At 63.7% G+C, this 26,932-nt stretch overlaps 1 protein-coding gene across 1 annotated transcript in view; it reads right to left on the reverse strand.

The window, feature by feature from the left end:
- Positions 1-25,427, reverse strand: part of RXRA (retinoid X receptor alpha) — a 57,990-nt gene extending 32,563 nt beyond the window's left edge. Inside the window, exon 1 of the mRNA XM_023742656.1 lies at positions 24,489-25,427. Coding sequence (XP_023598424.1) covers positions 24,489-24,501 — 13 coding nt within the window. The 5' untranslated portion in view covers positions 24,502-25,427. The remainder of the gene's footprint in view (positions 1-24,488) is intronic.
- Between the last annotated feature and the right edge of the window lie 1,505 nt (positions 25,428-26,932).

Genomic DNA, 26,932 nt, shown 5'->3' on the forward strand with positions numbered 1-26,932 from the left:
CACATCCAACCCAGTTCAGACCCACACAAGCCCAGAGGGTGGTGCCCAAGGTGGGGGTGCCCAGAGCAGCACTGAGCTTCCTCCAAGGCACTGTCCTCCACATGGCCCAGCCTGTGAAAAGTCAGCTGACATTTGCCACCGGTGGGCCCTGACATGGCCATCTGGGTGCTATTATCAACCCCATTTCACAGATGGGGAATCTGAGGCCCTGAGTTCTTAACAGCTGACCAGCAGCAGAGCCTACACCTGCACGGCAGCCTGACCCACCCAAAAGGCACTGTGGCAGCGGCGGCAGAGACACCAGGCCCCCTGTGGACCCCTCTGACCCATGATCTAGGGTCTGTTTGGCTCTTGTGGGGCCCTGGGGTAGAAGGGGAGTAGGGAGGGTGTGCAGGGGGCAGCTGGCACTTCCTGTATGTGCCAGGCCTGGCAGCGGGTGCGGCATCGGAGTGGGGAGCTCCCGGGTGGGGCTGGGGAGGGGGCCGGGGTTCATGCCAGGGGCTGTGAGGGAGGGCAGGACCCCCATGCACCCGGCCTTACATCTTGGGGGTTTCAAGGCCCAGTCATTGTTAGGCGTGTCAAGCCAGTCTCGACTCACACCGACCCCACGTCCTACAGAAGGAAACACTGCCTGGGCCCGCGCCACGCTCACTATCATTGCTGTGTTTGAGCCCATTGTTACAGCCACGGTGTCAATTCATCTTGTTGAGGGTCTTCCTCTTTTTCGCTGAGCCTCTACTTCACCAAGCATGAGGTCCTTCTCCAGGGATTGGTCCCTCCTGACAACTCGTCGAAGTATGTGAGACGAAGTCTCGCCATCCTCGCTTCTAAGGCGTACTAATCAGGTCCCCACCCTAGCCTGAGCCACTGCAGGCAGAAACCTCCCCAGGAGGGAGGCTCTTGGGACGCAAAGCCATAGCCCATGGCCTTGGTCCGACCACCAGGAAACCCTCGCAGGAGCCCAAACATGGTGGAGCATGCCAGGCAGCTGGGGGTCACTCCAGCTCTCTGGGCCTCAGCCTTCCCATCTGCAAAATGGTCTTGGGCCCTTCCCACCCCGCTAGCGGCATTCCACGTGCTCCTAAGAAGTCGAGCAAGACAAGGGGCGCCTGATATTGACCGTCCGGGGGCATCGTGGAGCTCAGTGTGCCTCCACCCACATGCTGTGACTGAGTGCACGCACCCCGGGTGGTGTTCACACCCTGGCTGCGACAGCCGAGCACACTCCTACCCTTGGAGCAGGCCCCGCTGATACCAACAGTGAGGGACCAGGTCCTGAGCGGGCTGAGCACCGGGCCTGGAGCAGAAGCAGTGCTGTCTGTCCATGCACCGTCCCCAAGTCCCCTCCTCGGTGCTGTCTCCTTCATTTGACAGCTGCACAGTGAGTCTCAGAGGGAGGCATCCCGCACGTTAGGACCCCACTACCGCTGGCATTGTCAGGATGTGGGCACAGTGACACCAGCCAAGCCCTTGTTCTTCTCTGGGGCCTTAGGAAACTGCCCACGGGGACATTGGGTAGTGCTATGCCCGCAGGGTGACTCCAGCGTCGGCCCTCGCCAACAGGAGGCTCTGCACCCCGTGCCTGCCCATTCTTCAGGGAGAGTTCACCCATTCCCTTCCTGGAGCCTCCAGCCTGCTGGGCACTTCCTCTGTTGCTTCCCCTCTGAGGGAGGAGCAGCAGCAGGGAAGGGGCCTGGAATGCCACCATTCAATCTGTCACTGTTCTACAAACAGGCCTGCCATGCGAAAGGTGAGCCTGGCAGTCACTGGTGCCCCGTCTGACCCGGGCACAGCCACCACCGGCAAAGTAAGCCTCATGTGATCCATTTGAAAACTCCACCATTCCCAAAGAAGTGAATAAACCAGTTCATTAACTAGAAAATGCAAACTTAGAGAATTCCAGAGCCAGACGGTAGCAGCGCCTACTGGCAGAGAATGGTATTGCATATCAGCCCTATTAGTCATTAAACTCCCAGAACAAGGATGGGTGGCATCCTTGTGTGGGTGTCAAACACTTTGAGCCCGGCAGTCCCCAAGCCCAGGAAAAATCCCAAGATGGGGACTGACAATACAAAGTGAGGCTGATCACACAGAGTCCTTGAGAAGCTACCACCACCCGTGACCCACAAAGGAACTGAGGCACAGAGAAGGCGTGAGAGGTGCCTAAAGTCATGCCCCCAGAAACCTGCAGCTGCCACTGGGCCACGCAACTACTGAGCCTTCCGGTGGCTATGGGCTGGCTGCATCACAGCACCACCCCGCCCTGCCTTCCAGCTGCCCGGGATCAAGAGCCCTGAGCCAGCCTCTTCCCCTTCCACGCCCGGTCTCCTCACCTGCCAAAAGCAGACAGGCACGCCCACTCTTAGTGAGCTGATGGGAGCGGACACAGCACAGAGCATGGGCTGGCACAGATCAGGGCTGGCTCCCTCACCTTCTGGTGCAATCCAGAGAGGAAAGCAAGGCTCACTGGGCACCAGTCAGCTCTGCAATCATCTCCACCAGAGCACAAGCTAGAAGGGCAAGGCGCCGGAAGGAGGCTGACCGGGTAGGGCTGAGACCCAGGAGTCCGCTCGGAAGCTGGGCCAGGTGTCAAACCTCGAGCTGCGCACCATTCTCCCCGGCTTGAGAACAAGACGAGGATTTCAGGGCTGGGGCGGGGGGAGAGGTCATTCCTGGATTCTCCCAGCTCCCACCACCCCCTACTGCCCCCTCCCCTCCTCCTCCCTCTCTAGGTAATCTGAATTAGGGAGGGTTTGGGGACAGCCTGCCAGACCACGTGCAGGGTTGCCCCCCTTAAGGGGCAGAGTCCAGCTATTGGTGCCCATGGCACCAGGACAGCAGGCCCAGGGGAGGAAGGGCAACTTCTCAGCCGTAAGTGCCAGCTCCCGAAGCTGCAGCCACTCAGGGCGCCGGAGAGAACCCCCTGGGCTCCACGGCCATGCTCCGTGTTCCGGCCTGGCTGGGCCTGAGCGGCTGGCCAGGTTGTCTGTTTGCTTGTTTGCTCTCCCCCGCAGGAAGGGGAGGGAGAAGGAGGACAGAGCTTCAGCCGGAAGGAAGGAGGGAGGGCAGGAGGCAGCTTGTCTGGCTGCCCCCTGCAGGCTGCACCCCAAAGCCCCCCAACCTCGAGGCACCTTGGAGGAGGTGGGAGCTGACCAGGGGGAGGGGGAACTGGTCAGCAAGGGAAAGGCCGGGGGCAGGGAGGGCTTTGGGGACGGGGGCAGACACGACGGAAGTGAGGGCAGGGGTTCGGCCACCAGAGAGAGCCCCAGCCTCCAGCCTCTGGGTGCAGCTGGTCCCCATCACGAAGGTGGGGTGCCCAGTTCCTCAGGCACAGCCCCCCATCCTCCCTGCACCTACACCAGCACACCAGGCCAAGCCACACAGGGTGAGCACCCCCAACTGCTTGAGAACAGCAGGGGGATGGCAGACTCGGGCCCCTGCGGTTCCCAGCGCCAGCGCAGCCATCCCAGCCATGACCCACTCCACTCTCGAGCACTTCCTGTTTACACACAGCGGCCACAGCAGACACTTTCCCAGCGCCCGGCGACAATGGGCTGGGTGTGCTTTCTGGACGCTTCTGGACAGAGACACTTTCTGGCCAGGAAGGGACTGTTGACAAGAAAAGAGAGATCGTGTCTAAACATCCTCGGCCTGCAGAGCGGGGCCTGCCCCCCTCACGTGTGCCGCCTCCTAGGGCCATTATCTGTACCCACCCACTGATAAGCGGGAGATGTGATAAGGTCTTATTCTTAAAAGTCAGACTTTGGACTTGCAGGGGCCCCCAGACGCTTATCTGATGCACCGCGTTCACTCCCACACTGCTTGGTGGGGCTGGCGGGCCAGGCTGGGGGCGGGGACCCCGCTGCAGGATGCCAGCCTCGGCGCCCAGACCTGACCTGGAGCCGGCTGACACACGGCACCCCCATCTGCCCACCCAAGGGGCACGGACAGGCTTCAGGAGGGGGGCTGAGTGGCAAAACTAAAACACCGAATTTAGACACCTCCGAGCCTATGAGCCAGTGGTCTCCAGCCCCAGAGCCTCACGGCCCTTGGGCCTGCCATCAGCCTTTGATCTGCAGGCCATCAAGAAGACCTGGGGCTCGGGAAAGAGAAGGGACAGGGCTCCGGTGCACACAGAGCAACCTGGAGCAGACAACCCAGGACAGGAGAACAGAGAGAAGGAGGAGTCCACACAGAGATGTCCAGCACCTCAGCCCACTTACAAGGCTGCCGGGGGGCAGGCCAGGACGGCTGCACAGACCCCTCCCGTGCCACTAACAGCTTGCCAGGCCACCAGGCTTACTCAAGGATGCAAATATCTGGAGACCAGAGACAAGGGCCTTGGAGTAAAGACACGGAATGTGCTGGGATGGCCGGCCTCCAGAGCAGGCTGCACTGCTCCCGGGGCCCCGAGGGCAGCCTGGGCACACTGTAAAAGTTACACGGAACAAAGTTAACAGAGGGGCTGTAGTCGCCTTGACTGCTGCCCAAGCACAGCATCGCCTGAGTGTCGAATGGTTAGTTCCCCATGGCAATGGCATGCAAGCACAAACCACAGCCACCTCTCGGGAATGGCCCTGGGGGCACTCACGTGCCAACTAGGTGACGCTGGGGCTCCTTCGGAAGAGAGAAGGGACATCCTACTGACCGAAATTCCTGTGCAGGGCCCCCTAGGCGGCACAGGCTCCCCCCAACAACACGGACTCCTTGGCAGGACGCGGGGGAACCCCCATCAATTCCCTTCCTGCCTCTGCCTGGCAGGCAGGGGAGGCAGATGAGGAGGCAGGCTATGCCAGCCTGACTGGCGGATGGAGCCCCCAGAATGCAGCCCCCTCCCCCAAAGTGTGGGAACCCCACTCTCAGTCCTGAGCGTGCAGGGCCAGTCACAGCTGAGTCCTGGGAGACCACAGGCGGGGGGCAGGTGTCCAGTGGCATAGACGAGGAAACAGGCCCTCCAGAGGGGCCAGCAGGAAGGCCAGTGGAGGGCAGGGACGGGCCATCTGTTAACTTCACACCAAGGAGCAGGGAGCTGGGGTGGGCTGGAGGCCCGAGAAAGCCAGGCACGGCTTCGGAGCACACGCGCCACTCCCCCATCCTGCCTGGGGACTCCCCCAGAACTGAAACACTGCGGCGGGGAGCTAGCGGGCCCTCAGGAGCTTCCTGGGGCGCCCACCTCCAGCCCCCGTCTTCCGGAAGTACTGCTTCCCCTGCTGCCCAGGGAGAAGTGGCAGCAGTGGCAGGGACTGTGGTGGGGACATGGCAGGGACCACAGCACGATGGGGTTTGAGGAGGCTGAGGGTAGCTGGAGCGGCAGGTGGGAGGGGACAGGAAGCGACTACAGGCCCCGTGGGGTGAGGGGCCCTCAGGAACCAGGCAGGCAGGCAGACCTGCCCCCGACACAGGATTGCCACCCTGGGGACCACAGGGCCCACCACACCCTGGCCAAGTGACCTAGGGACAGTCCCTTGACCTGACTGGGCCCCTGCTGTAAAACAGAGTGGGCCCTGTAAGGCCCTGTAAGGCCCTCGGCGGGGGGGCTCCCAGCACGAACTGTGTCAGGGTCTCAGGCCAAGGGGCCTGTTCCCACCTCCCTGGCGCCCTCTGGGGAGGCGAGCCAAGAATAGGGCCTGTGACCTCTGGCTGGGGTAGCATGACCCACCCATCACCTCCTGGCCCCGTGTCCGCTTATGGCTCACACGGCTCCGGCTGAAACGTCGGCTCCTCTAGGCTCACTCTGCCCTTTTACCAGCCAATGGCCCCCGCCCCAAATCTCAGCCCCCACTGAGGAGGGCTCAGGTTTGGCTCAGTCTTTGTAAGGGGGTCAGGAGGCCCCAAATCAGGGTCTGATATGGCAGACGGCCTCAGGAGGCCCCAAATCAGGGTCTGATATGGCAGACGGCCTCAGGAGGCCCCAAATCAGGGTCTGATACGGCAGACGGCCTCAGGAGGCCCCAAATCAGGGTCTGATATGGCAGACAGCCTCAAGAGGCCCCTGCGGAGAGGTCCCCAGCTGGCCAGAGGGTCCCAGCCCCTCCTTCAGCCACAAGCCCACCAGCCTGCAGGCCAGCAGCTCAGGCCCTTGCCCACCCTCGAGCCGGGTGCCCAGCCCCACCCCAAAGGAGGAGGGGGCCCGTACAGGACGGAAAGCAAGATGCACATCTCCTTCGCAGCCCCCGGAAGTGGCCCTAAGACTGCAGGCCCCAGGCACCAGCGGGGACTTCATCTCCCTCAGGCCCCGTGAGCACCACCAGCCCTTCCACAGCCCAGTTTTTAGCACCACCGACCAGACAGACAGGGTGCCCCAGGCGTCCAGGCCTGAGGAGGGAGCCCAGGGGACAGGGCTGGCAAGCCCTGGTCTTCTGTCCAGGGTTGCCCCCGCCCCTTCTGGGAGCTCTGGCCACAGGCTCCATGGGACAACGAGACCCAGGCCAGCTCAGCCCCTCCAGGACTCTGGAATCTCAAGTCCTCCTTTGTCGGCACCAACCTGCCCAAACCAGGGGCGAGCGGATCTCCACTCCCAGTTCCTCAGACCCAGAAGCAGCCCCGAGGCCAAGCTCTCCCTCCTCCAGCTCGGCTGATGTCCTCACCGCCCTCCACCTGACCAGCCTGGGAGGGCCTCAGTGGCAGGGACCCCGTCCAGTTCCCCCTGGGCCTGCTCTGACCCCCAATACTGAATCAGGGCTGGCTCAGAATTGGGGTTTGTGGGGTAAAGTGGTGGCAAGGGCCCAAGGCGCTGCCTAGGCCTCTACGCTGGGCACTGGAGGGCATCCAGCATGGTGCATGCTGGCCAGGTGGCTCTGGACAAGGCAGTGGCTCTGGACGAGGCAGCTTGGTCCCCAGATCTGCAGGACTCCCACTCGGCCTCCCAGGACTCAGGGACAAAGCTCACTTGCCCAATGCCTCAACTTTCTCCGGGTCTCAGCCAGGAGACACCAGGCTCTGGCCCTTGGTCCTGACAGCCGTCCAGCCCGGGACAGTGGGCACACGCTCCATCGAGCTTTCAAGGGTGCAAACCAGAGCCCCTGCTCGATAACAAAGCTTGCAGTACAGACAATGGGCAGTCACCAACCCTCTACATGGTTATCGTCACCCAAGCGAGGCCATCTTGCACCCCTAGCTGATGGAGGCTGAGCTCAGAGAGGTGGGCGGTGACACTGACCACATTTTACCCTGAGTGGCACAGGTACAGTGCTCTGGGGCTCCACTGGCCATACCAAGGGGGATGGGAGGGGAAGTTGTGCCCAGACTGCCCCTCGCCCGCACACAGCCTGGGGGCCTGTGGCTGGGCCCTGAGGCAGATGCAGCGGCCGGCAGGTGCGGCCGGAGTCCAGCCATCACAGTGGGAAGTAGAGAGCACAGCCAGGAGGAGGGGGTGGCCAGGAAGGGCTCTCCAGGGCAGGCCAGCGCCAGCCTCCCAGAGGCGCCCAGGAAAGACAGTGAGGGTGCTGCACACTGGGGCACCAGGGCCGGGTCTCTGCAGGAGGTCACCCCAGAAGCCCACTGCAGCCCACCAAGAGGGCCAACCAAACACATCTGCGTCTGCCCCCAATTCTGGCAACACCCTGAGGATGCCAGGTGGGGTCACCACCCCAGGACAGTAGGACTCCAAGATGCTCGTGGCGGCCCGTATCTGGGGGTGCCCCAGGTATGGGTGCAGCTCTGCCCAAAAACCATGGCAGAGAGGAAACTGAGTCCCAGAGCATCCACCCTAAACCCTTCCAGCTTGCACAGCCACGTGGGAAGGGCAGCAGGCACCCCCCACGCCCACCCTGGCCAGGTGGCAGGAGGTTCCAGCCTGACTCTAGCCAGGGCCTCTCTCCCTGGCCAGCCCCTGGCTGTGTCCACCCCACCCTCCCAGGCCACCCTGTTATTCTGGGGTCGGGGCCTCAGGAGGATGGGCCAGGGCCTGCACAGACACCCCAAATGTGGTCAGGAAGCACCAGCCCCTCCTTCACCCTGCTCTTCCCTGTGTGAACTCAGGGACAGGGCCGGCCCCTGGCATGGGGTGCCACAGGCAGGAGATGCGGCCGCTCACCCACTCCAGCCTGCTTCTCACCCACCCCGTGGGCAGAACCTCACAAGTACCAGTACAGACAGCCAGTACCACCCCAGGGTGCAGGCCACCTGGGGCGCCCATGAGATGGAGACCCAAAACCAGGGCCCCCAGATCTGAGGCTGGTCCTTCTAGGAGAGCTCTGAGGCACCTGACTGTGCCCCATGGCACCCCACAGCCCCTGCCCATCTCAGGAGCGAGGAGGACAGACTGCTCGTCCACCCCTTCTGTGGCCCATGGGTGAGGGTGGCCCAGCTGGCTGCTCTGAAGAGGAGTCAAGGGGGTGAGGCGACAGTGCCCCACCCGGCAATGCTCCCTCTAGCTGGCCCCCGGAGGAGCCCCCACTGGGGGGCTGCCAGGTGAGCTCAGGATCACCCACCCAGAGGGATGCCAGGGGCCCGGTCCACTCCCTGCGGCCGCCCCCCCCTCGGAGGGACCACTGCACCATGTGGTCATGTGCTACTCGGGGGAGAGGCGGGGCAGGGCCAGGAGTCGCCCCCCCCGCCCCGCAGGCCTTCTGGAGTCCAGTGGGAGGGGCCCCGGCCACACAGGGCTGTGACAAAGACGGGACCACAGGATCGAGAAGCTGGGGGTCCCCGCCGGTGACTGGCCTGCTGTGTGACACTGAATATGTCCCCACCCTCACCTCTGCAAAATGGAGATCCTGGCACCCGTGGACCTGCCCCCAGCGCAGCAGCAGTGAGGAGGGTGACGCCCCCTGAAAACAGCCGCTAAAAGGCAATCACGACCTACTGCAAGGGGGGGGCCGCCGGCGGAGCCTCCACAACAGCACCCCCGTGCATGTGGGCGTGGCGTCCTATCCCAGGGGCCTGAGGATGCCTCGTGTGAGATGGGGTGCTCCTACAGCCACCCTGCAGAGGAGCAGGGCTCAGTGCAGAAGCCGCCGAGCGAGGGGACCCCACACCCCTCACCCGCACAAAGACCCCCACGGGCCCTGGGAGCTCAGGGCACGGACCCCGGGGCCCAGTAGGGCCCCCCACCACCGCCGCAGGCAGGCCGGAGGGCGCTCACCTCTGCCAGGCCAGACGCCAGCCTCAGCCTCCCGTCCAGGCCGTCCCCCGGCACCGTCCCGACACCACAGGGCGCCTGCCCAGACCACAGAGGCGGGGAATTCCTGGTGAAATCCCCGCTCCGCAGCCCGCCCTGGGCCCCAAGACGAGGCTGCAGGCTGCGGGCTCCAGGAGGCGGTTTCTCTTCAACAAGAAACAGTTTCAGTTTGAGCCATGCTGTCTAGGCGGCTAGGAGGCCCGCTGCCTGCTCTGTCGTGGAACGCAGGTTCCCCACCCCCAGCCTTTCCTCTGATCGCCACCTGCTCCCCGCTGTCTCTAGAGCCGGAGCCCTGCCCCACATCCCACCAGCCTTTGTTACTATCGGGGGCTCCACGCCGGGTGGCCACCAGGGCAGGGAGGCCAGGGGACCCCACAGCAGTCAGGGCAGGGGCAGGGGTGCCACCCAGAGTCCTGCACTGTCACTGCACTGTCACTGCACAGACCTGCAGGGCTGGGGTGGCCCAGGGCCTAGGGCGGCAGGGTGTTCACCTGGGGACCTTCACTGTCTGCACTGTCACCGCACAGACCTGCAGGGCTGGGGCGGCCCAGGGCCTAGGGCGGCAGGGGGGTCACCTGGGGCCCTTCACTGTCTGCACTGTCACTGCACAGACCTGCAGGGTGCGGCGGCCCAGGGCGCAGCGCGGCAGGGGGCCCAACCGGAGTCCTGGGAGGGCAGACTGTTGGCTCCCCACAGGTTCATGTGGGTCCGCCGGGAGTTGGGGGACCTTGGTCAGTCTGGCTTTCCAAGAACCCTACCACCCCTGCACTGTGAGTACCAGCACAAAGGGGGCCGTCCCCTGGCACGAGGTCCACCCACACTGTCCCTGAGTCAGCGGTGGCATCCCAGCTGGGGCCCAGCCTCTGCAGACGAGGGAGGAGGGGGCCTTACTCGTGACGCAGACCGAGAACAGGACGCCCATCCCCTGGAGCGGGGCTTCCCCATCATAGACTGGCAGAAGCACCTTGCTGCCTGCGGTGCCTGCAGCCTGGGCCTCTGTAGGGCTCAGTGGACCAGGACGGCAGCCCGAATGCCCCTCCACACCCACAGGCCCCCACCACAGCCAGAGCAATCTCTTAAAAACAATCCCAGCATGTCAAGCCCCCTCCCCTCCCCTGCTCCAGGTGAGAAAACCTCCTCCCAGCAGCCTCTCAGGCTGCACAGGGAGGCTCCCTCCCACCCTTGGCTTCCCACCCCAGGACCCCTGCCCCATCCCGTGCTCCAGCATGCAGCCTCATTTCTCAGATGCACGAGAGCTTGCCTGCAGCACCCTCCTCCACACCCAGGTCGGGTCCAGCCGTCAGCCACTGTCTCAGCACTGGTGCCTGTCCTCACCAAGTTCCCAGCACTGCCAACGTGGCACAGGCCCACGAGATGGCTTCATTAAGTCCCTCTCCCCTCCTAGACAGGACAACTGTCCTGGGCAAGGGCTACAGGCCACACCAGGCAGAGGAGGGCTGGGTCAGGAGAGGGCCAGATGCCTGGCACTGAGGGTGGTCATGGAAGGCTCTATGCTGTCCTGGCTGTGGTTGCCAGTGGCTCCCCATCACCCCCACAAAGTCCAAAGCTCCAGGCTCAGCCCAAGGTGGCCCAGCCCAAGGTGATCCAGCCCAAGGTGAACCAGCCCAAGGTGACCCAGCCCAAGGTGATCCAGCCCAAGGTGACCCAGTCCAAGATTAACAAGCCCAAGGTGACCCAGCCCAAGGTGATCCAGCCCAAGGTGACCCAGTCCAAGATTAACAAGCCCAAGGTGACCCAGCCCAAGGTGATCCAGCCCAAGGTGACCCAGTCCAAGATTAACCAGCCCAAGGTGGCCCAACCCAAGGTGAACCAGCCCAAGGTGGCCCAGCCCAAGGTGGCCCAGCCCAAGGTGAACCAGCCCAAGGTGGCCCAGCCCAAGGTGAACCATCCCAAGGTGACCCAGCCCAAGTTGGCCCAGTCCAAGGTGAACCAGCCCAAGATGGCCCAGCCCAAGGTGAACCAGCCCAAGATGACCCAGCCCAAGATGACCCAGCCCAAGTTGGCCCAGTCCAAGGTGAACCAGCCCAAGGTGGCCCAGCCCAAGGTGAACCATCCCAAGGTGAACCAGCCCAAGGTGGCCCAGCCCAAGGTGATCCAGCCCAAGGTGACCCAGCCCAAGGTGAACCAGCCCAAGGTGACCCAGTCCAAGATTAACCAGCCCAAAGTGGCCCAACCCAAGGTGACCCAGCCCAAAGTGACCCAGTCCAAGTTGGCCCAGTCCAAGGTGAACCAGCCCATGGTGAACAAGCCCAAGGTGAACCAGCCCAAGATGGCCCAAGCCCTAGCTCCGCCGGACTTGCCAGCCCTCCTGTGCCCTCTGCTCTGGTCACCTTGGGCCAAGGCCTCTGCTGCCCTACCCACCTGATGCCTGCCCTCCCCTCACACCCCTCACTGCTGCTCCCAGACATTCTGTGCCACGTGTATCCCAGAGCCAGGAGGGACCCAGGTCAGAGTCTAGGTGCAGTCAGGAATCAGGAAAAGAGCGCTTGCATGTCACTCCTCTCTTTGGGAAGATCCGCAGACAGTTCCATGAAGAGTGGACAGCCTGAGTGTCTGCACGCCCAGCGGAGGGGGGGGGGGGGGCAGGGCAGGGAGCCTTCTCCCGGGAGGTGCAGTCAGGTGGTGGGGTGGGTCTGTCACACCCTCCCCAGAAGGAGTAGAGCTCGGCCAGCACATGGGGCTGCACTGCTCATAGCTTGGGCAGCGAGACAGTGAGGGGACCTAGCTACGGGGGTGAGGGGGGCACAGAGGCCAGACCTCAGCCCTGGGGAGCAGGCAGGGCTGCCAGCAGCTCCCCTACTGAGGGCAACGCCCACACCCTCTGTGGAAAAGGAGATGAGTGGGAATGCACGGAACACTCCATACACTCCCAGTCCAGAAGCCACCCAGCCCACGTCCTGGACCCCCAGGGGACCTCCTCACCGAAAGCCCACTGCCTCAGTTTACGCACAGCCCTAACAGACTGCTCCCTGACCACCGAGAGCAAAACAGCAGAAGCACTGGCTGAACGCCGCGAGGGAAGACGAGAGGCCACAGGCCACAGCGAGACGGAAGTCAGGCACCACCCAGGAACCCTGGGCTAACTCCCACAGTGGGGCAGGAACAATGTTCCCTCGTCACCCACAGGGAGACCGTCAGCCGTGTCGTGGGGCATGGAGAACGCCTGGCCCCCCAACACGCACCTTGCAACACCACAACACACCCCACATCCAGTGAGAGCCCCAAACAAGCCGCTGAGGCCCCCACCCTCTGTAAGGACGCACAACAGGCAGACAACACAAGTAACGGTGCTTTCAGACGACTCTGACCGTCATGAGGCCGTGACGAACAAGCTGGTCTGGACAGCAGCGCCCTTTCTGCACCACTCACAGAGGGAGCCAGGATCACGTAGGTACTGCACAGGTCTGTCCGTGGTCACCATGAGGCGGGGGACAGGTGGCCAGTACCTGCCCTACAGGAGCGGGGTGCTGAGGGTGTGAATCCAAGCCCTCCTACCATCACCTCCTAAAAAGAGAACGGAGCCCAAGATCCAAACCACGTGTCTGAGAAGAGAAAGGCGTCTTCCCAAAGCCTCAAGCTCAGATTCAGACCTGTGCCAAGCCTTCTGGCCCCCAAGGAGTCACAACTAGGGCAGGGGAAGCCAGTCCCCGGGCGCCCAGCGTGCTGGGCTGTGTGCAGCTGTGTGCTGATCACCCAGTGATGGACTTCACAGAAGGAGGGAGATGTGGATCGGCAGCACGCTGAAGGCTACAGTTCCCAGTCAAGGACAGCATGCGGCCCGGCGGTCCACACCGCTCATTTCAGGCTGTGCCCAGCGTGCCCTCACCTTCTGTCTACCACCATCCACACGAGCGCCGGGACAGCCAGGCTGGATCCCACCACAGGGGGCAGGTGAGGCACCCATGTGTGAAGGGTTAAACATTTAGAAACTGCAAAGGTACTTTAAAAAGGCCTGAGGCACTGAGGGGTGTATGTGTGTGAAAGCAGGGCAAAGAATAAGGAAGACTGAAGAAGAACTGATGCGTTTGAATTGTGGTGTTGGTGAAGAATATTGAATATACCATAGACTGCCTCAAGAAAGAACAAGTCTGTCTTGGAAGAAGTACAGCCAGAATACTCCTTAGAAGTGAGGATGGCAAGACTTCGTCTCACGTACTTTGGACATGTTATCAGGTGAAACCAGTCTCTATAGAAAGACATCATGCTTGGTAAAGTAGAGGGCCAGCAAAAAAGACCCTCAATGAGATGGACTGACGCAGTGGCTGCAACAATGGGCTCAAGCACAACAACGACTGTGCGGATGGTGCAGGACTGGGCAGTGTTTGGTTCTATTGTACACAGGGTCTCTATGATTTGGAATCCACTCGATGGCACCCAACAACATCATCAAGGAGGTAGGAGCTGGCACTAGGTGGCCAGATCTGGTTAGAGCCCCTCTCCAGCCCACTGTGGGGCCATGGGCCTGTCACTTCACCTCCGAGCCTCAGTTTCCCCTGGAACACAGGCACAGAAGAGGACACTGTTCTAGGGAGGTCTGTGAGACGAGGGAGTGCCCCACCCGGGTCCCGCGAGTGCCGCACAGAGACCTCCTTGCCCTCAGAGCTCGGTCAGAAAGGACGGACAGGACGGAGTATGGGGCCTGGGTGGGCACGGACTTCGAGCCCAGACCCGGCGCCCGCCCTTTTAGGCTGAAGCCTTTGCGACTACGGCCAAAGGAGGCCACCAGGAGATGCGCACAGCTGCCCTTCCTCCACACCCAAGCTGCAGGCACAGGCTTCCAAGACCAGAGCAGAGACCAGGATCAAGCAGGAGTCCCGGGTCACCCCACCAATCTCCCCACTCAGCTTCCCCATCTGTAAAGCGGAGGTAAGGCCGACCCCGAGGGGCCCTCCGTGGGGCCTCAAGGCAAGAGGGAGAAGGATGAGCCAGACCCCCCAGCACAGTGGTCTGGCCTCCGACACAGGCAGCCCCATCACGGCCATGTCCATGTGGCCTCAGCTCTGTCACTCAGCCCCACCCGGCCTGTCTGCCCTCTGTGGCTAGGCAAGGTGACAGTGGCTACCTGGGAGGGCGGAATCAGGAGCAGGCAAGGCTGCTTCAATGGCCACCCCAAAATGCCCCCACAGCCATGCCTTGCGGCACAGCTTCCTGCCCCTGGGAGTCAGAAATGCGGGCTCCATGGTGAGTATCCCACGCCCAGTGTCCAGCCCCTGGCCGAGACTCCTCACCTGGGGTCCCACCTGCTCCCCTGCAGGCCTGCCATGAGTCCACACCCCTGCAGGCAGCACACCTGGACCCTCCCAGACCTGGACCTCACCTGCCAGCCACCTGCGGTCCGCCACCCACCAGGGCAGGCCGCCACCCGAGAGCGAGGCAAGCAGGTGTAGCCGCATGGCCAGTGTGGGCATCAGGTCCCACCACGAGGGCGGCTCCAGCCCCCACAGCAGCCAGACCATCGGCTCGAGGTCCCACAGCCTCCAGGGAAGCAGTGTGGCGGCTCAGGGCACAGAGAGGAAGACCAGGTAGCAGCGTCCTGGGAGAAGCAGCTGGCATTGGGAGTGGGTGGCTTGCACTGTCCAGAGGCCAAGTTCCCCTTTCCCAGGGCCCACCCGGCCTGCCACGCTCACCCAGACACCTGTGACCACAGGCAGCTTCCATTGGCCGAACCCAGGAGCTTCTGGGGAAGAGGACAAGGACCTCGGCCGTACTTCCTCAATCCAGACGTGTCCGTCTCTGCCCACAGACTTGCAGCCAGCGGGATCACCACCCAGGGGCTGGCCGAGCGAGGGGTCAGGCTGGGAGCAGAGGGTAGAGCTCGCCACCCCACAAAAGCAAGGGTGCGAGCTGGGGGCCCATGCCTGCCACAGTGCCAGCTGGTGCCCAGGAGTGCTAATAACCCATGTGAAAGCTACTCCTGGCCTGGGCTGGCAGCTGGGCAGAGAGAAGAGCCGGCAAGGCTGGTGGGGGCCACACCTACTCCTCCCAGGACCCTCACCTCCCCCCGCCCCAACCTGTTCCCCCGCAGGAGGCACTGTGCGCAGGGGCCTGGGAGGGGGCGAGCAAGCGGAGAGAGCAGCAGGGTTTGGGGAGTGGGTACTGCAGGGGAGGTGGCGGCAGAGGCCGGTGCGGGGAAGGGTCTGGGACACGGCAGGGACTGCCCGAGCTGAACTGGGGCAGAGTCAGGGGGGTGGTGAAGAGTCCCAAATGCCGGGAAGGCTCAGGGGAGCGACAAGGAGCCCTCCGACCAAGGAGGCCGAACCTGAGCAGGACCAGACACCTGGCCTCCAGGGCCGCGGGCAGGGGAGGGGCCATCGTGGGAGGCAGATTCAGGGGCCTGCATGGCCCCATCCCCCCTCCAGTCACACACGAGGGTCCTTCTTCCGGCCACAGATGCCTTTGGTGTCCATCAGCCAGTGGCCAAGCCCAGGGCGGACAGTGAGTGGGCACAGCAAAGTCCCTGGCTCACAAGTGGAGGTCCTCAGTCCCCACCCTGGAAGCCCCAAGGCCCAACCAGCCCTGTCCGCGTTAGGCTGCCCTGCCCGGCAGGGGCCAAGGCAGGCTGCCCAGGACTGGCTCTGGGCAGGGCACATTGCCCACTGCCTCATGCCAGGCCCTGGGCGCTTCCTGCCGCCCAGCAGCACCGGGGCGGGGGACCAGCAGCTGTAACATCGCCCAGGACTGGGGGTGGGGGTCACCAGAAGTCTCACGCCGTCTGAGAGGCCCTCCCAGCCCGCCCGCCCAGTAGTGTCTGTCAGTCCCACTAGCCAGGGCTGGCGCTGCTCTCTACCCCAGCGCCTGACAGAGAGGGCAGGCTGGGCGGGGCCCATGCTCCCAGAAGACTTACAGAGGAGGGGCACAGAGCCTCATGCCCAGGCTGACAGCCCCCGGGGCTCAGCAGCTGCCCTGCCTTGGCGTACCCTCCAGACCCCCAGTCACTCCTTCCTAGCCGCACCACGCACGCGCCAGCCATCTGCTCACGCTGCACTCGCCACCTGAAACCCCAGCAGCTGTGGGACCCACGGCAGGTTCCCCCCGCCCCTACAAAGGCCCACACCACTGAAACCCACTAGCTCCCCAGGCCTCTCCTCGCCCGGCTGTCCTGCATGCCCTCGTGTTCCCCGCAGCCCAACATGGCCCCTGGCTCACCTGAGTCCACTGGGAACCCACGCCCACCAAACGAAGCAGGCACCCATCCATGCTTGCCCAGCATGGGGTTCAGGAATGATGAGGGGCTACACTGCAGAGTGAAGGGGGTCCAGGCTTCGGTTCTGGGTGGGTGACTGTGCGTCCTTTTCTGTGTCTTTATCTGGCCTGGACTCTGTCCCCTGCACGTGGTATTTCATAATAATGACATAAACAACCCCCAAGCCAATTTTAGTGAGACTGGTCAGACAGACCCCGCTTCTCCTTCGACCTTCCCTGTTGCCTGCATGGCTCATTCAGGGCCCGGGACCACACCCGGGCCAGCTCACCCAGGGAGGAGGGCGTGGTAAGGCTCTGCCTGGACCAAGGATCAGGATCCAGCCTACCTCCTCCTGGCCCAGCCCAAGTCAAAGGCTTTATTCCCAAGAGGCAAACCAAGCCAACTCAGCTGTGGCTGGTGGTCATCCATGACTCCCAGATCCTCCTCAACTGCCTGAGGGCCTGTGCTCCTGGGTGGGGCAGAGGCAAGGCAGTGCCCGTGGAGTCCTCTTGGCCCTCACCCACCCAATTGGTTCATTTGTGCCCAACTAGCCTCATCGCCTGGAAACGAACCGAAGTCCCCGGGGGTCAGGGAGGAGAAGGCGCTCAGGGCCCCCAAGGTGCGACCTCAGCCCCGCAGGGGGCAGGTGGGGCCGGGACTGTGAAGCCTCCTCAGCCGGGCCAGTGCTGGCGGAAAAGGGGCTTGTCCTGACCAGCAGTCTGGCTCCCAGCCCACCCGCCCCCTCAGACCCATGTGGACCAGCCTCCGGCCCCACAGAACAACCTCCCGAAGGCTGCGGTCTTCCTCTTCCCAGCCCCCGGCCACCCACCCCCTCCTCTGCACACGCAGAAGCCCCGAGGGTCGGAGCCTGCACCTGGGCGCGGCCTGATGCCTCCTGGCCCCCAGCCAAAGCGCTCCGACATTCAGCAAGCTCCAGGAATGCAGCAGGCCTATGCTCGGGCCCCGCAGAGTCGTGACAAGCGTGTGCCTCTCTGAGGGTGGGCAGACACAGGGACCCCACAGGAGTGCAGCTGCCCTCGGCTCTCGGACACGTCTCCCCCCAACTCCACGCTCAGGGGTGACTGGTTGGCAGCCTGAAATAGGCCGTGATGGGACGTTCATGCCACAGAAATCGGCAAACACCACAGAGGAACCCCCACGCCCCAGAGCCAGCTGCTACACGTGCATCAGCTGCCCCTCTCCAGGCCTCAGTTTCCCCACTCATGGCTGGAGGGAACTGGACGAGAGAGCTGAAAGCACCCTTCCCTCACCCCAGGACCCGCAGCCCATAGACCTGCTGCTCCATCCAAGCCTGAGGGGCTCCTGGTGTCCAGCCTCTCCCTCCAGCCCACTCACCAGGGCAGCAGCGTCCAAGACGGCAGCCCTGGGGAGCACCCCTGGGGCCCCCGTCCTCCCTCTCAGCCTGCCGGGTGGACTCTGCCCCAGCACTGCTCTGGACTCCTCAGCACAGGCTCCTGGCTCTGGGGGGCCCCACTGGCCCCCTGCGGCCCCCACTGCCCTCCCACAGGCCTCCCCCTGGCCAGAGCCCTCAGGACCCAGTCAGCAAGCACACACAACACCCCCACTTCCTTCCTCACGCCCGCCCGCGGCCAGCAGCACGAGCAGGCCCAGCACCGGACGGGGGTGGGGGGAGGTGGGCAGGCAGACGCAGCCTAGCTCGTGGTTCCCTTCCATACCTCGGATTGGCCAGCTGCCCATCCCTCTCACCTCATCCGGGCAGGGGGGCTGGGGGACCTCAGCATAGAGACCACAGGCCAGGGGCCAGCTCAGGAAGGGGCCCTGCTGACCACTACACTGATGTGCCATCCAACGAGGGGCAAGCCCAAGACAAGTTTTCATCACCCCCACCCCCGAACACTCGGAGGTGCCAGGCACAGCCACAGCCCACCCTCCACTGGGTACCTCTGTGTCCGGACCCAGACTTGGGTGAGGGAGCTGCCTGCTTCTCAGTAGTTGGGCTGGTAAGGACACCCAGGTATCCCATTAATTCACAGTGTCATCCCTCAAAGCTGCCGACCAGAGCCATCCCAGAAGGTGGGCAAGGCCAGGAGGCCCTGTCAGCTAGAAGAACGCCTGAATCCGCCAGTGGTCTCCTCTGCCTGCTTGCTGGCTCACCATCAGGGGCCCGTTCTGTCCATCAGCTTAGGTTGGCGTGTGGAAGTGGCCATCTGCCCCTCCCGGCTGCAGTCCCGGCCTTGGGGCACACGTGTTCATCTCCTTTCCTTGGTCATTCTCAGCTCCTTCTAAGGACACCTCCTCCAGGAAGCCTTCCCTGCCCCTGGCAGGCAGTCAACTCTCAGTGCATCCAGCCCCAGCCCTGCAGCAGGTGCCAGCTGTGGGTCTGCAGGGCGTAGTGAGGGTAACAAGTGCCCAGGGGCAATCTCTTCAGCTGTACCCCCTCTCCCCCCATTTCAAGACGAACAGACGCTGACAGCAGAAACAATCTCCCCCCCTTGTCCAGCTGCCTCAGTCAGGCACCTTTTCTATTTGTGGCGCCTCAGAATGTCATTCCGAGCCTCATCTGGTGCCCCTTGGACGCGGGAGAGGGTCAAGTGCCCCCCCACCCTTCCCTTCGGTAAGTCTCTGTGGGTCTGAGTCTCCCCCCCAACCGTGGGCTCTGAGACCTGCCCCGTCCCTGTTCTCACTTCAAGGCCTCGGCACCCCTTAAGCCCTGCCGCAGCTGGCCCACCTCCTCGGAAGCCCAGGGCCCACCTCTCTCCTTCCTCAAGGACATGAGCCCCCAAGCCCTCAGGGCGGCCTTCCTGAGACCAGGGCTCTGCTGTCTCTGATAACGGAAACCTCTGCCTTGTAGGTCTCAGTGCAGGTGGGGGCCGCTGGCCACCTGGGAGACCTCTGTGGCTCAAAGCCCCATGACCCTGGGCTGGCAGCCCTGGAGCCCCAGGGGGCCCTTCCTCTGGCCTCAGACCTTCCGAGCACCTGCGTGAGGGGTCTGTCCAAGGCACTCAGAGCCTCTCGGGGCCGGCTGGCGGCCAGCTGCCTTTTCCCACCCTGCCAAGGAGCAGGAGCTTAGACAGAGCAAGGCCAGTGGCTGAAGGGCCCCCAGGGGGCTGAGACCTGGCCCGAGGGGCAGATGCTCCACAGTGGCAGGTCACTGGCCGTTGGCCCTGGACAAGCCCTCTCCTATCTGGTCCTCGGGCATCCCTGCCAGCCACGGGGCCTGGCCCCGAGCTCCTGACTGCTCCATCTTTGTCCCAGCCCTGGGCCTCCTGGCCAACCTCTCCTCCTCGGCTCCCATGCAGCTGGGCCATTCTGAGCTGACCCCGGGGCACAGGCTGCCTGGTCCAGCTCAGAGTGGTGTGGGGCCTACACTGGGGGGGGCTCCTCACCCCTCGTCCACCCAGCCTGCCTGCCCCACGTCACAGACAGGAACCCGAGGGCTGGCGGAGAGCCTCCCATCCTGGCATACTGAAGGGCCTGGGAGAGACCTGGTCTTAGGAACATGAAACCCCCAATCCAGCCTCCGGCCCAGGTTCCATCCTCAACTCCTGCTTCCCAGGGGAACCAGGCAGCCCCCAACTGCTGCCCTGTACCCATGTGCCACCAGCAGGTTCCCAGGCCGGGCCTCAGGTAGGCCCCACACAGGCCTCGGCATGCCGGCGGGAGCCTGCCCCACCCACCCCTGCCCCTGGGCTTAGCGTGACTCATGAGGCCGGCACGACGCCCCCGTCCACACTGGCAGGCAGGCCGCCCTCTGAACACACACCTGCCCGGGCTTGATGGCAGAGAGTGCCAGCAGCGCCAGGCCACTCAGGCTGCTGGACAGCAGGACAGGGCCCCTGGGAGCCCAGGCAATGCCCTCGGGGGTGGGGGGCGCGGGGAAAGCAGCCGGTCATCCACACCCGCTGGCTGCAAAGCCCCCACACGGCTGGAGTCCTCGAAGGGCCCAAGAGAACACTCGAGTCCACACTAGGCCCCACGCCAGAGCCCCTGCAGGCAGATGTGGCCGTGGAACACAGACAAAGCCTGCACCCTCTCTGGTCACCAATGCAGAGGCCACCAGCCAGCCCGTGGGCTCTGCTGAACTGGGGGCTGGGACTCTCAATCCAGGCCCACTTCCCTCCCCACAGGAGGCCTCCGGGAAGGCAAGGCTTCACCCAGGAGGCGGTCAGCCAACGGGCCCATGGTCCTCTGCTCTGAATGGACACCCTGAGGATTGCAAGCCAGTGTCTGCCTGTCTCGGGCCTCAGTCTCCTCGTCTGTAAAATGGGCTGGTGCTGTGAAGAAGACAGGCCAGGACCCCGCCCTCAGGAGCCCCCAGGGGTGAGAGAGAATTGAGGGGGGCTCACCCAGTGCGTTTGCTCCTAAAGGGAGCCACCTCCTGGGGGCAAGGGAAGGTGGAGAGGCCAGGCAGGCCAGCGGCTTGGATGTGAGCTGGAGTCCAGGAGCCATGTCAGCGGGAGGGGCCGGCGATGGCTGCGTGTCTTGACTGACTAGAGGACAAAGGCAGAGGCCCTCAGAGCCCACCTCCACCCTCCCTGGCCAGGAGAGAAGGCAGGGGCTCCTGGTGCCCCCACCACAAGACAGAGTGGGGTCTCTCTTTCGGCACAGCACGCAGGACAAGCTGACTTGAGGAAACAACGCGGTCAGAGCTAGGACTGCCTGGCCCGCCCAGTGCTGCTCCAGGCTCCTCTGTAGCCACTGGCAGGTCCAGGCTGGCCACGGTGCAGGACCACCACTGGCCCGGCTGGAGGCGCTCCAAGGATGGACAGCCGCCCGCACTCAGCAAACCCCAAGACAGGCTGCCCCCCAGAGTGGCCGGGGCTCAGAGCTCCCCACCCCCTCGCCGTGTGACTCGGACCACTGACCAGGTGTCAGGTGGCCTGGGAGGTAGCCAGAGCCCCCACCTGGGCCCCTGCCCCTCAGCACTTGGTGCTCCGGCTGGGCACCGTCCACCAGAGGGCAGCTCCGTGGGCTGCCCAGGGCATGGCTCCGAGCAAACAAACTGGCAAGTACCCACGTTCCCCTCCAGGCCAAGGGTCCCCTACGAGGACAAGCAACCTTGGCCCCCAGCTCCACCTTCCAGAGACTTAAACTGGTCCCTGCACAAAACCACCACACAGCAGCACCTATGGGGCCCCACACTGCTCCCCTCCCATGGAGAACATGCCCCCCCACCCGTGACAACAGCGAGCCAAGACCCCTTCCTAAAGCAGCCACAGTGGCCTCAGGCCTCAACGCGCTCTCTGCCCCCTCTTGGCCTTGCCCACAGCTCCTGCCGCTGCCAGCTTCCTGCTGGGCTCCCGCCTAATCCCCAAACACAGCTAGCGTGAAACCAGCTCACCACACGCGGTGTGGCTTCTGAGAGGAGCAGGCGGCCGCAGGCTCCTGGCAGGAGAAATGAAAATCTCCACAAGAATTGGGGTGCTCCTCACTCCCTCCAAAATCTACCACAGGAAGCTGGGGTCCAGACCTCAACTCCATCCCTAATCAGCCTGGGGCTGAGCAAGTCGTCCAATGCTGAGGCCTCACCCGTCACTGAGGAAATGGGGAGACAGCTGCCCCCCAGGGAGGACGCCCAGGAAAGCGCTGAGCTGAGGGAGCGTTAACTGGATGCCCCCCAGGAAAACCGATGTCCCGGGCAACCCCCGGAGTGGGCTGGTCTGATCAGGGCTGCAAACAAAGCAGTGCGTGCTGTCCCACCGAGACCTGCCCAGAGCCACCACCTTGGCCACCCGAAGGGCCCAAGGCCCACACAGGTGGGTGGATGGGCAGCAGACACCCTCTGACGGGAACGTTCAGTGAGCTAAGCCCTGATTCATGCACTGCCTCGGACGGACCTCGCACAAGGCCACCACACATGCCCCACGTGTGCCCTCTGGGGCTACAGGGAGCCTGTGTGCCTGCCCAGCTCAGGGGTCAGGACCGGCAGCAGGGGGCTTGCCTGGGACGGAGCACACGGAGCAGGGCGCACAAATGCCTGAGAGCCCAACTCCTCTGCCCACCGCAGAATGCCTCCAGCGCCTGTCTTCCCTCCTTCGGCCCACGAGGCCCGCGCCAGGCTGCTACGTGGCCGGCCCCTCACTCTTCTCAGCTTCCAGAAGCCACCTCCAAGCTCCTGCCTTAGGATGGGAAGAAGGCGCGTGCTCGAGCCCCAGCCCCACCAGCCAATGGCGACTGGGCTTGGGGGCTGCCAGAGATCTCTGATATCCACCGTGGGCCAGGCCCTGCACTGGGCACTTCACAATACGTCCCTTGTCACTTCTCACAACAACTCCGTGTTGTAGGCGTCACCCCCTTGTACAGAAGGGGGAGGGGGCTTACAGACACCAAGCCACGTGGCTGGTCAGTGGTGGCCAGGTCCTGAGCCCAAGGCTGCCCGACCAGGGAGTGCATGCCAGGAGGCAGGGGGAGGAAGAGGGGAGGGAGCGAGCTGTCAGGGGCAAGCCTCGAGCCTGTGTCCTGCCCCTCTGGCCCCGGTGGGCAGGAGCGGGGCTGCATCACGGCACTAGTGAGGACACAGGGGATGGACGACTGGAGCAGCACAGACGGATGGACAGATGCTGGCACATGCGGAGGTCAAGACACAAGGCCCACCCCACACACACCCTGTCAGGGGCCTAGAATCCCCCGGCCCCTTGTAATGCCCTCCCATGCTCCAGGGCTGCCCGGGGCCAGGGCGGAGCAGAAGCACGGCAGGGCCAGTGTCCCCAGCGTCCAGCACCTGCAGCCTCTCCTCTAGCCGCCCAACCCCCAGGGAAGGCCTACTTCTTCCCCTCCAAAACAGGCAGTGGACAGGAGGGGCAATCCCCCCCCCCCCACAGGAGAGCCGAACCTTGACGAAAATGGAAACTCTGTATTCCATTTTTGCTTAGAAAATGATAAAACACCAAGACGCATCACCCTCCAGGCAGAGGAAAAGGCCAGAGCACAGCGCCAGGCTGGGGTGGTTTCCACTCTCCCTGCTGGGCTTACATCGTGAAGGTGCAGGGTGCTGGGTTTGCTTTGGGGAGAAGGTATCTTTGTCACAGAATCTCAGCACTTCCCCAATCAGCCACTTAGACAAGTTCTCACCAAATGCTCTCTCTCCAAGCCCAGAGCAAACACTTGTGCTCCTCAACCACAGTTTTGAGTTTTTCCAGAACGACACCCATCCCATAGCCCCTCCACCCTCCACCATCGTAAGCGGGAACCTGCCACGGAGGGCCTGCAGTCACCAGAACAGCCCAGGCGGCCAGGTGGCAGTGGACAGGTCCATCAGCCCGGCTTCCCGCCCACCCAGCCCTGCGCCCACTCACCGGCCCCACCCAGGGCCTCTCGTCCTTTCTCAGCTGTAAGCCGAGCTGGCTGACCCAACCATCACTCCAGCCCCTCCAGCACCAACACGAGCCCTCCAAATAGTCTGGGCTGACCCCGAGATGAACTGGGTTTACTCTGGGCCAGGGCCTGCCTGGAATCCTCCGCCCGCTTCAGGGACCCACTTCCCACAGGCAGCAGACCCCAGAGCTCCAAGAGGGCCAGGCCACCACAAGGATCCTCACCTCCTCCAGACCCAGGTGGGCCACAGCCACCCCACTCGGACCAGGAGGATGGCAGCCACGCCCTCTCTTCCCTGCCCGCTCCATGATGACCACGTGGCCTGGCCCTGGCCACTCCCCACCCACCTGGGAGCCAGGTCACTTCCAGGAACGCACAGGCTCTCGCCTCCAGCCTTGGACGTGGTGTTCCCTCGGCCTGAGATCCCCTGCCTGTGCCCTGGCTCACTCCACCTCAGCCCTCCAGGCTCAGGAGAAGGCCCTCCTCCTCCAGGGAGCCCTTCCTGATCCTTCCAGCTGGGGTAGGGCCCCCAAGACGGGCCAGGACAGGCTGCAGGATGCACCAGAGTCCCTAAGGACCAGCCAAGCCCCAGCAGGAGCCCACACACCAGCAGGCTGTGCTGCCCCAGCCAGGCTACAAAGCCCATCTGAGCCTTTGTTTCCTTTTCTGCAAGGTGACGTCACCTAAGAAGGAAGTGGCTGGGGTACAGAAGCCTCTGACCGCTGATGTGCTAGGCACCCTGGCAGCGTTGGCCCTCTCTGAGCCCCAGACCATGTTCTCAGCACACGGGGGTGCTCAGCAAATGGGAGCTGCTTCAGTCACCCCCACCCTTCCCGACGGCCTCTCCCAGCCCCATCCCGACCTTACCGGAGCACTGCATCCACGCCCACTGCCTCTCTGTGGGTCCAGCCCTTCGGCCACCTCCCGTGTGGCCAGGCCTCGTGCCTCACCCTCTCTGGATGCCGCTTCCTCATCCAGGACAGGGCCTCCAGGGCCCCTCCCCGAGGCCTTGGCCTGGGCAAGGCCTGACCACAGGGCTTCCTGGAATATTGGCCCTGCCCAGCAGGGGTCTGCAGCAATGACTTGGCCAAAGACAGAGGCTCAGCCTGCTCCCCCTACACTGCCCCTTCACCCCAAGAACCAGACTTCGGAAGTTAACTGCCAGCACACCGTGCCCAGGCCAGCAGGTCCCATGGGGACCAGAGAGGCTGGGCAACTCATCTGGTGTCACACAGCTGAGCAGGGCAGAACCAGGGCTCGCTCACATGCAGACACACCCAAAGGTCCCTCGCTGTCCCTTCCTGACACAGCTGTGTGCCCCTGGGCTGGTCACTCGGCCTCTGAGAGCCCCCATGTCCTCTGAACACATGATGCCCACCTCTGAGGTTACAGACAGGATGCCACACTGCCCCTAAGCCCAGTGCCTGGGACACGCTGCTGATCACTGAGCTGGGCAATCCTCATGGACATTGCTGTCTGCCACGCGCAGGCACCACTGTGTGCCGGGCCCTGATCCAGCCATGCCCCTCGGGCTGCCAGGGCTCCCCTCCCCACTGTCTCCAGCACTCAGCACCCACTGACAATCTAGGGCAGCACAGGCCAGTCCCCAGGTGGCCCCTGGGAAGGGCAAGGTGCTGGCCCTTGGCCGCTGCCCTCGCCACCCACCATCGGTGGGCACCTTGCACGCAGGAGAGGGACGCAGCCTCTGCTCCTCCATCCCCTCCCTCCCTCACTCCTGCCCCTTCTATCAGCAAAGCCACAGATTCAAACGCCTGGGTTCAGATCCCACCCCCGACCCCAGAGCCAGCCACCTGAGCTCGCCGAGCCTCAGTTTTCCCCTCCGTACAATGGGAAAGTGATGAGGATTACGAGGTCATCTTGCCCTCACGTCACAACTTCCGCCAGTGCCCTTGGCAGCAGTGACCTCTGCTCTCGTCTCGAGGAGGAAATGGGACCCCGAGGGCGGGCCACTCCAGGCCTGACACCAGACCTCCGGACACCAGTCCTGTGACAGGCAGGATGTTGGGAAACCCACAGGCACTCATTTCAACACCGCCGACGCATGAGGGACGAGTTTCGACATGCGACAGGCCATCTCGCCCACCTGCCCCGGCTGCCACTCGAGGGGAGAGGCTAGGCCTCCAGCATAGCGCCCCCAGCTCCCCTCGCCTCCCGACACGGGGACAGATCCTCATCATCAGGGGCGGTCAGGGACAAGGGTGCGGCCATCTGTAGGTGCAGAGGCAGAAGCCTGTTTTCGTCACCCCGGGCCAGGGCTGCTGGCCAAGTGAACCAGGTGCCAGGACACCATCGGCTGCCGGCTCTGCTCCAAGCCTCCGGCTCCAAGGCCGTGAGACAGGACAAGACTTCCCCACCAACTAGCCAGGACGACGCTCAGGGGAAAGAATGTTCTGGAAGGAGACGGCACCCCATTGGAGCTCGGGCCCCTCGTCAGCATGGGAGGTGCAGCCGAGTCGGGGAGGGGTTCACCCCCAGCCATCCACGGCCCAGAACGCCCGGTGCTGGTCCCTCCTGCGGGCCGCCCCGCAGCCACTCAGCTGTGAGGAGCACACGCCCTGCCACAGCCTCCCAGACTTTACTCATTTTAAGCAAAACGGCAGCTTGAGGGCAACCCCGGCTCAAGGAGATGGTCCCAGTGAGTGCTCACAGCAACCCCCCACAGCAGGGGAAACTGAGGGCTGCCCACAGCACAGCAGGGTGGCCCCACAGCCCGGCTGACCCCACTGGGCCAGTGGAAGGAAGAACTAACTGGGGCAGAGTGTCAGGAGGGGGTGGGCGATCAACCTCAGATATCGAACGCCTGGGCTCACCCACATACCCTCCGCAGGAGAGCAGGGGACAGGTGTCCCTGTGAGCCACCCAGGCCCCCATCTCCCAGCTCACCACCAGAGCCTGCCCCCTCCCCGACTCAGCCTTTAGCTCTAGGGACTCCCAGCACGGCTGCCTTTCCAGCCTCCTCCCAGGCCCACCACCCTCAGAAACGTTTCCTCACGTGGCACGAGCTGGGGGGACAGTGTACTCACCACTGGCCGCCCACCCCCCACAATGACCACAGCACTGCACAGCCAGCTGCCCGGCCAGCCAGCCTCCCGGACGGCCCCCACCCTGGCAGCATCCCTCTGTGAACAAAGACACGAGCATGTGAGCAAGGGGTGGCCACGTTCATGTGGCCTCCGGCCAGCCCACCCTGGACTCAGCGCAGCTCTGCGTCAGCCTCCCTGGGCCCCCAATGCCGGCCCCCAGCCCCCACACCGTGGACTTTCCCAGCTCCTGCACAGTGCCCACCCGTC

This window comes from Trichechus manatus, unplaced genomic scaffold, assembly GCF_000243295.1.
Source record: "Trichechus manatus latirostris isolate Lorelei unplaced genomic scaffold, TriManLat1.0 scaffold00214, whole genome shotgun sequence".
Lineage (NCBI taxonomy): Eukaryota > Metazoa > Chordata > Mammalia > Sirenia > Trichechidae > Trichechus > Trichechus manatus.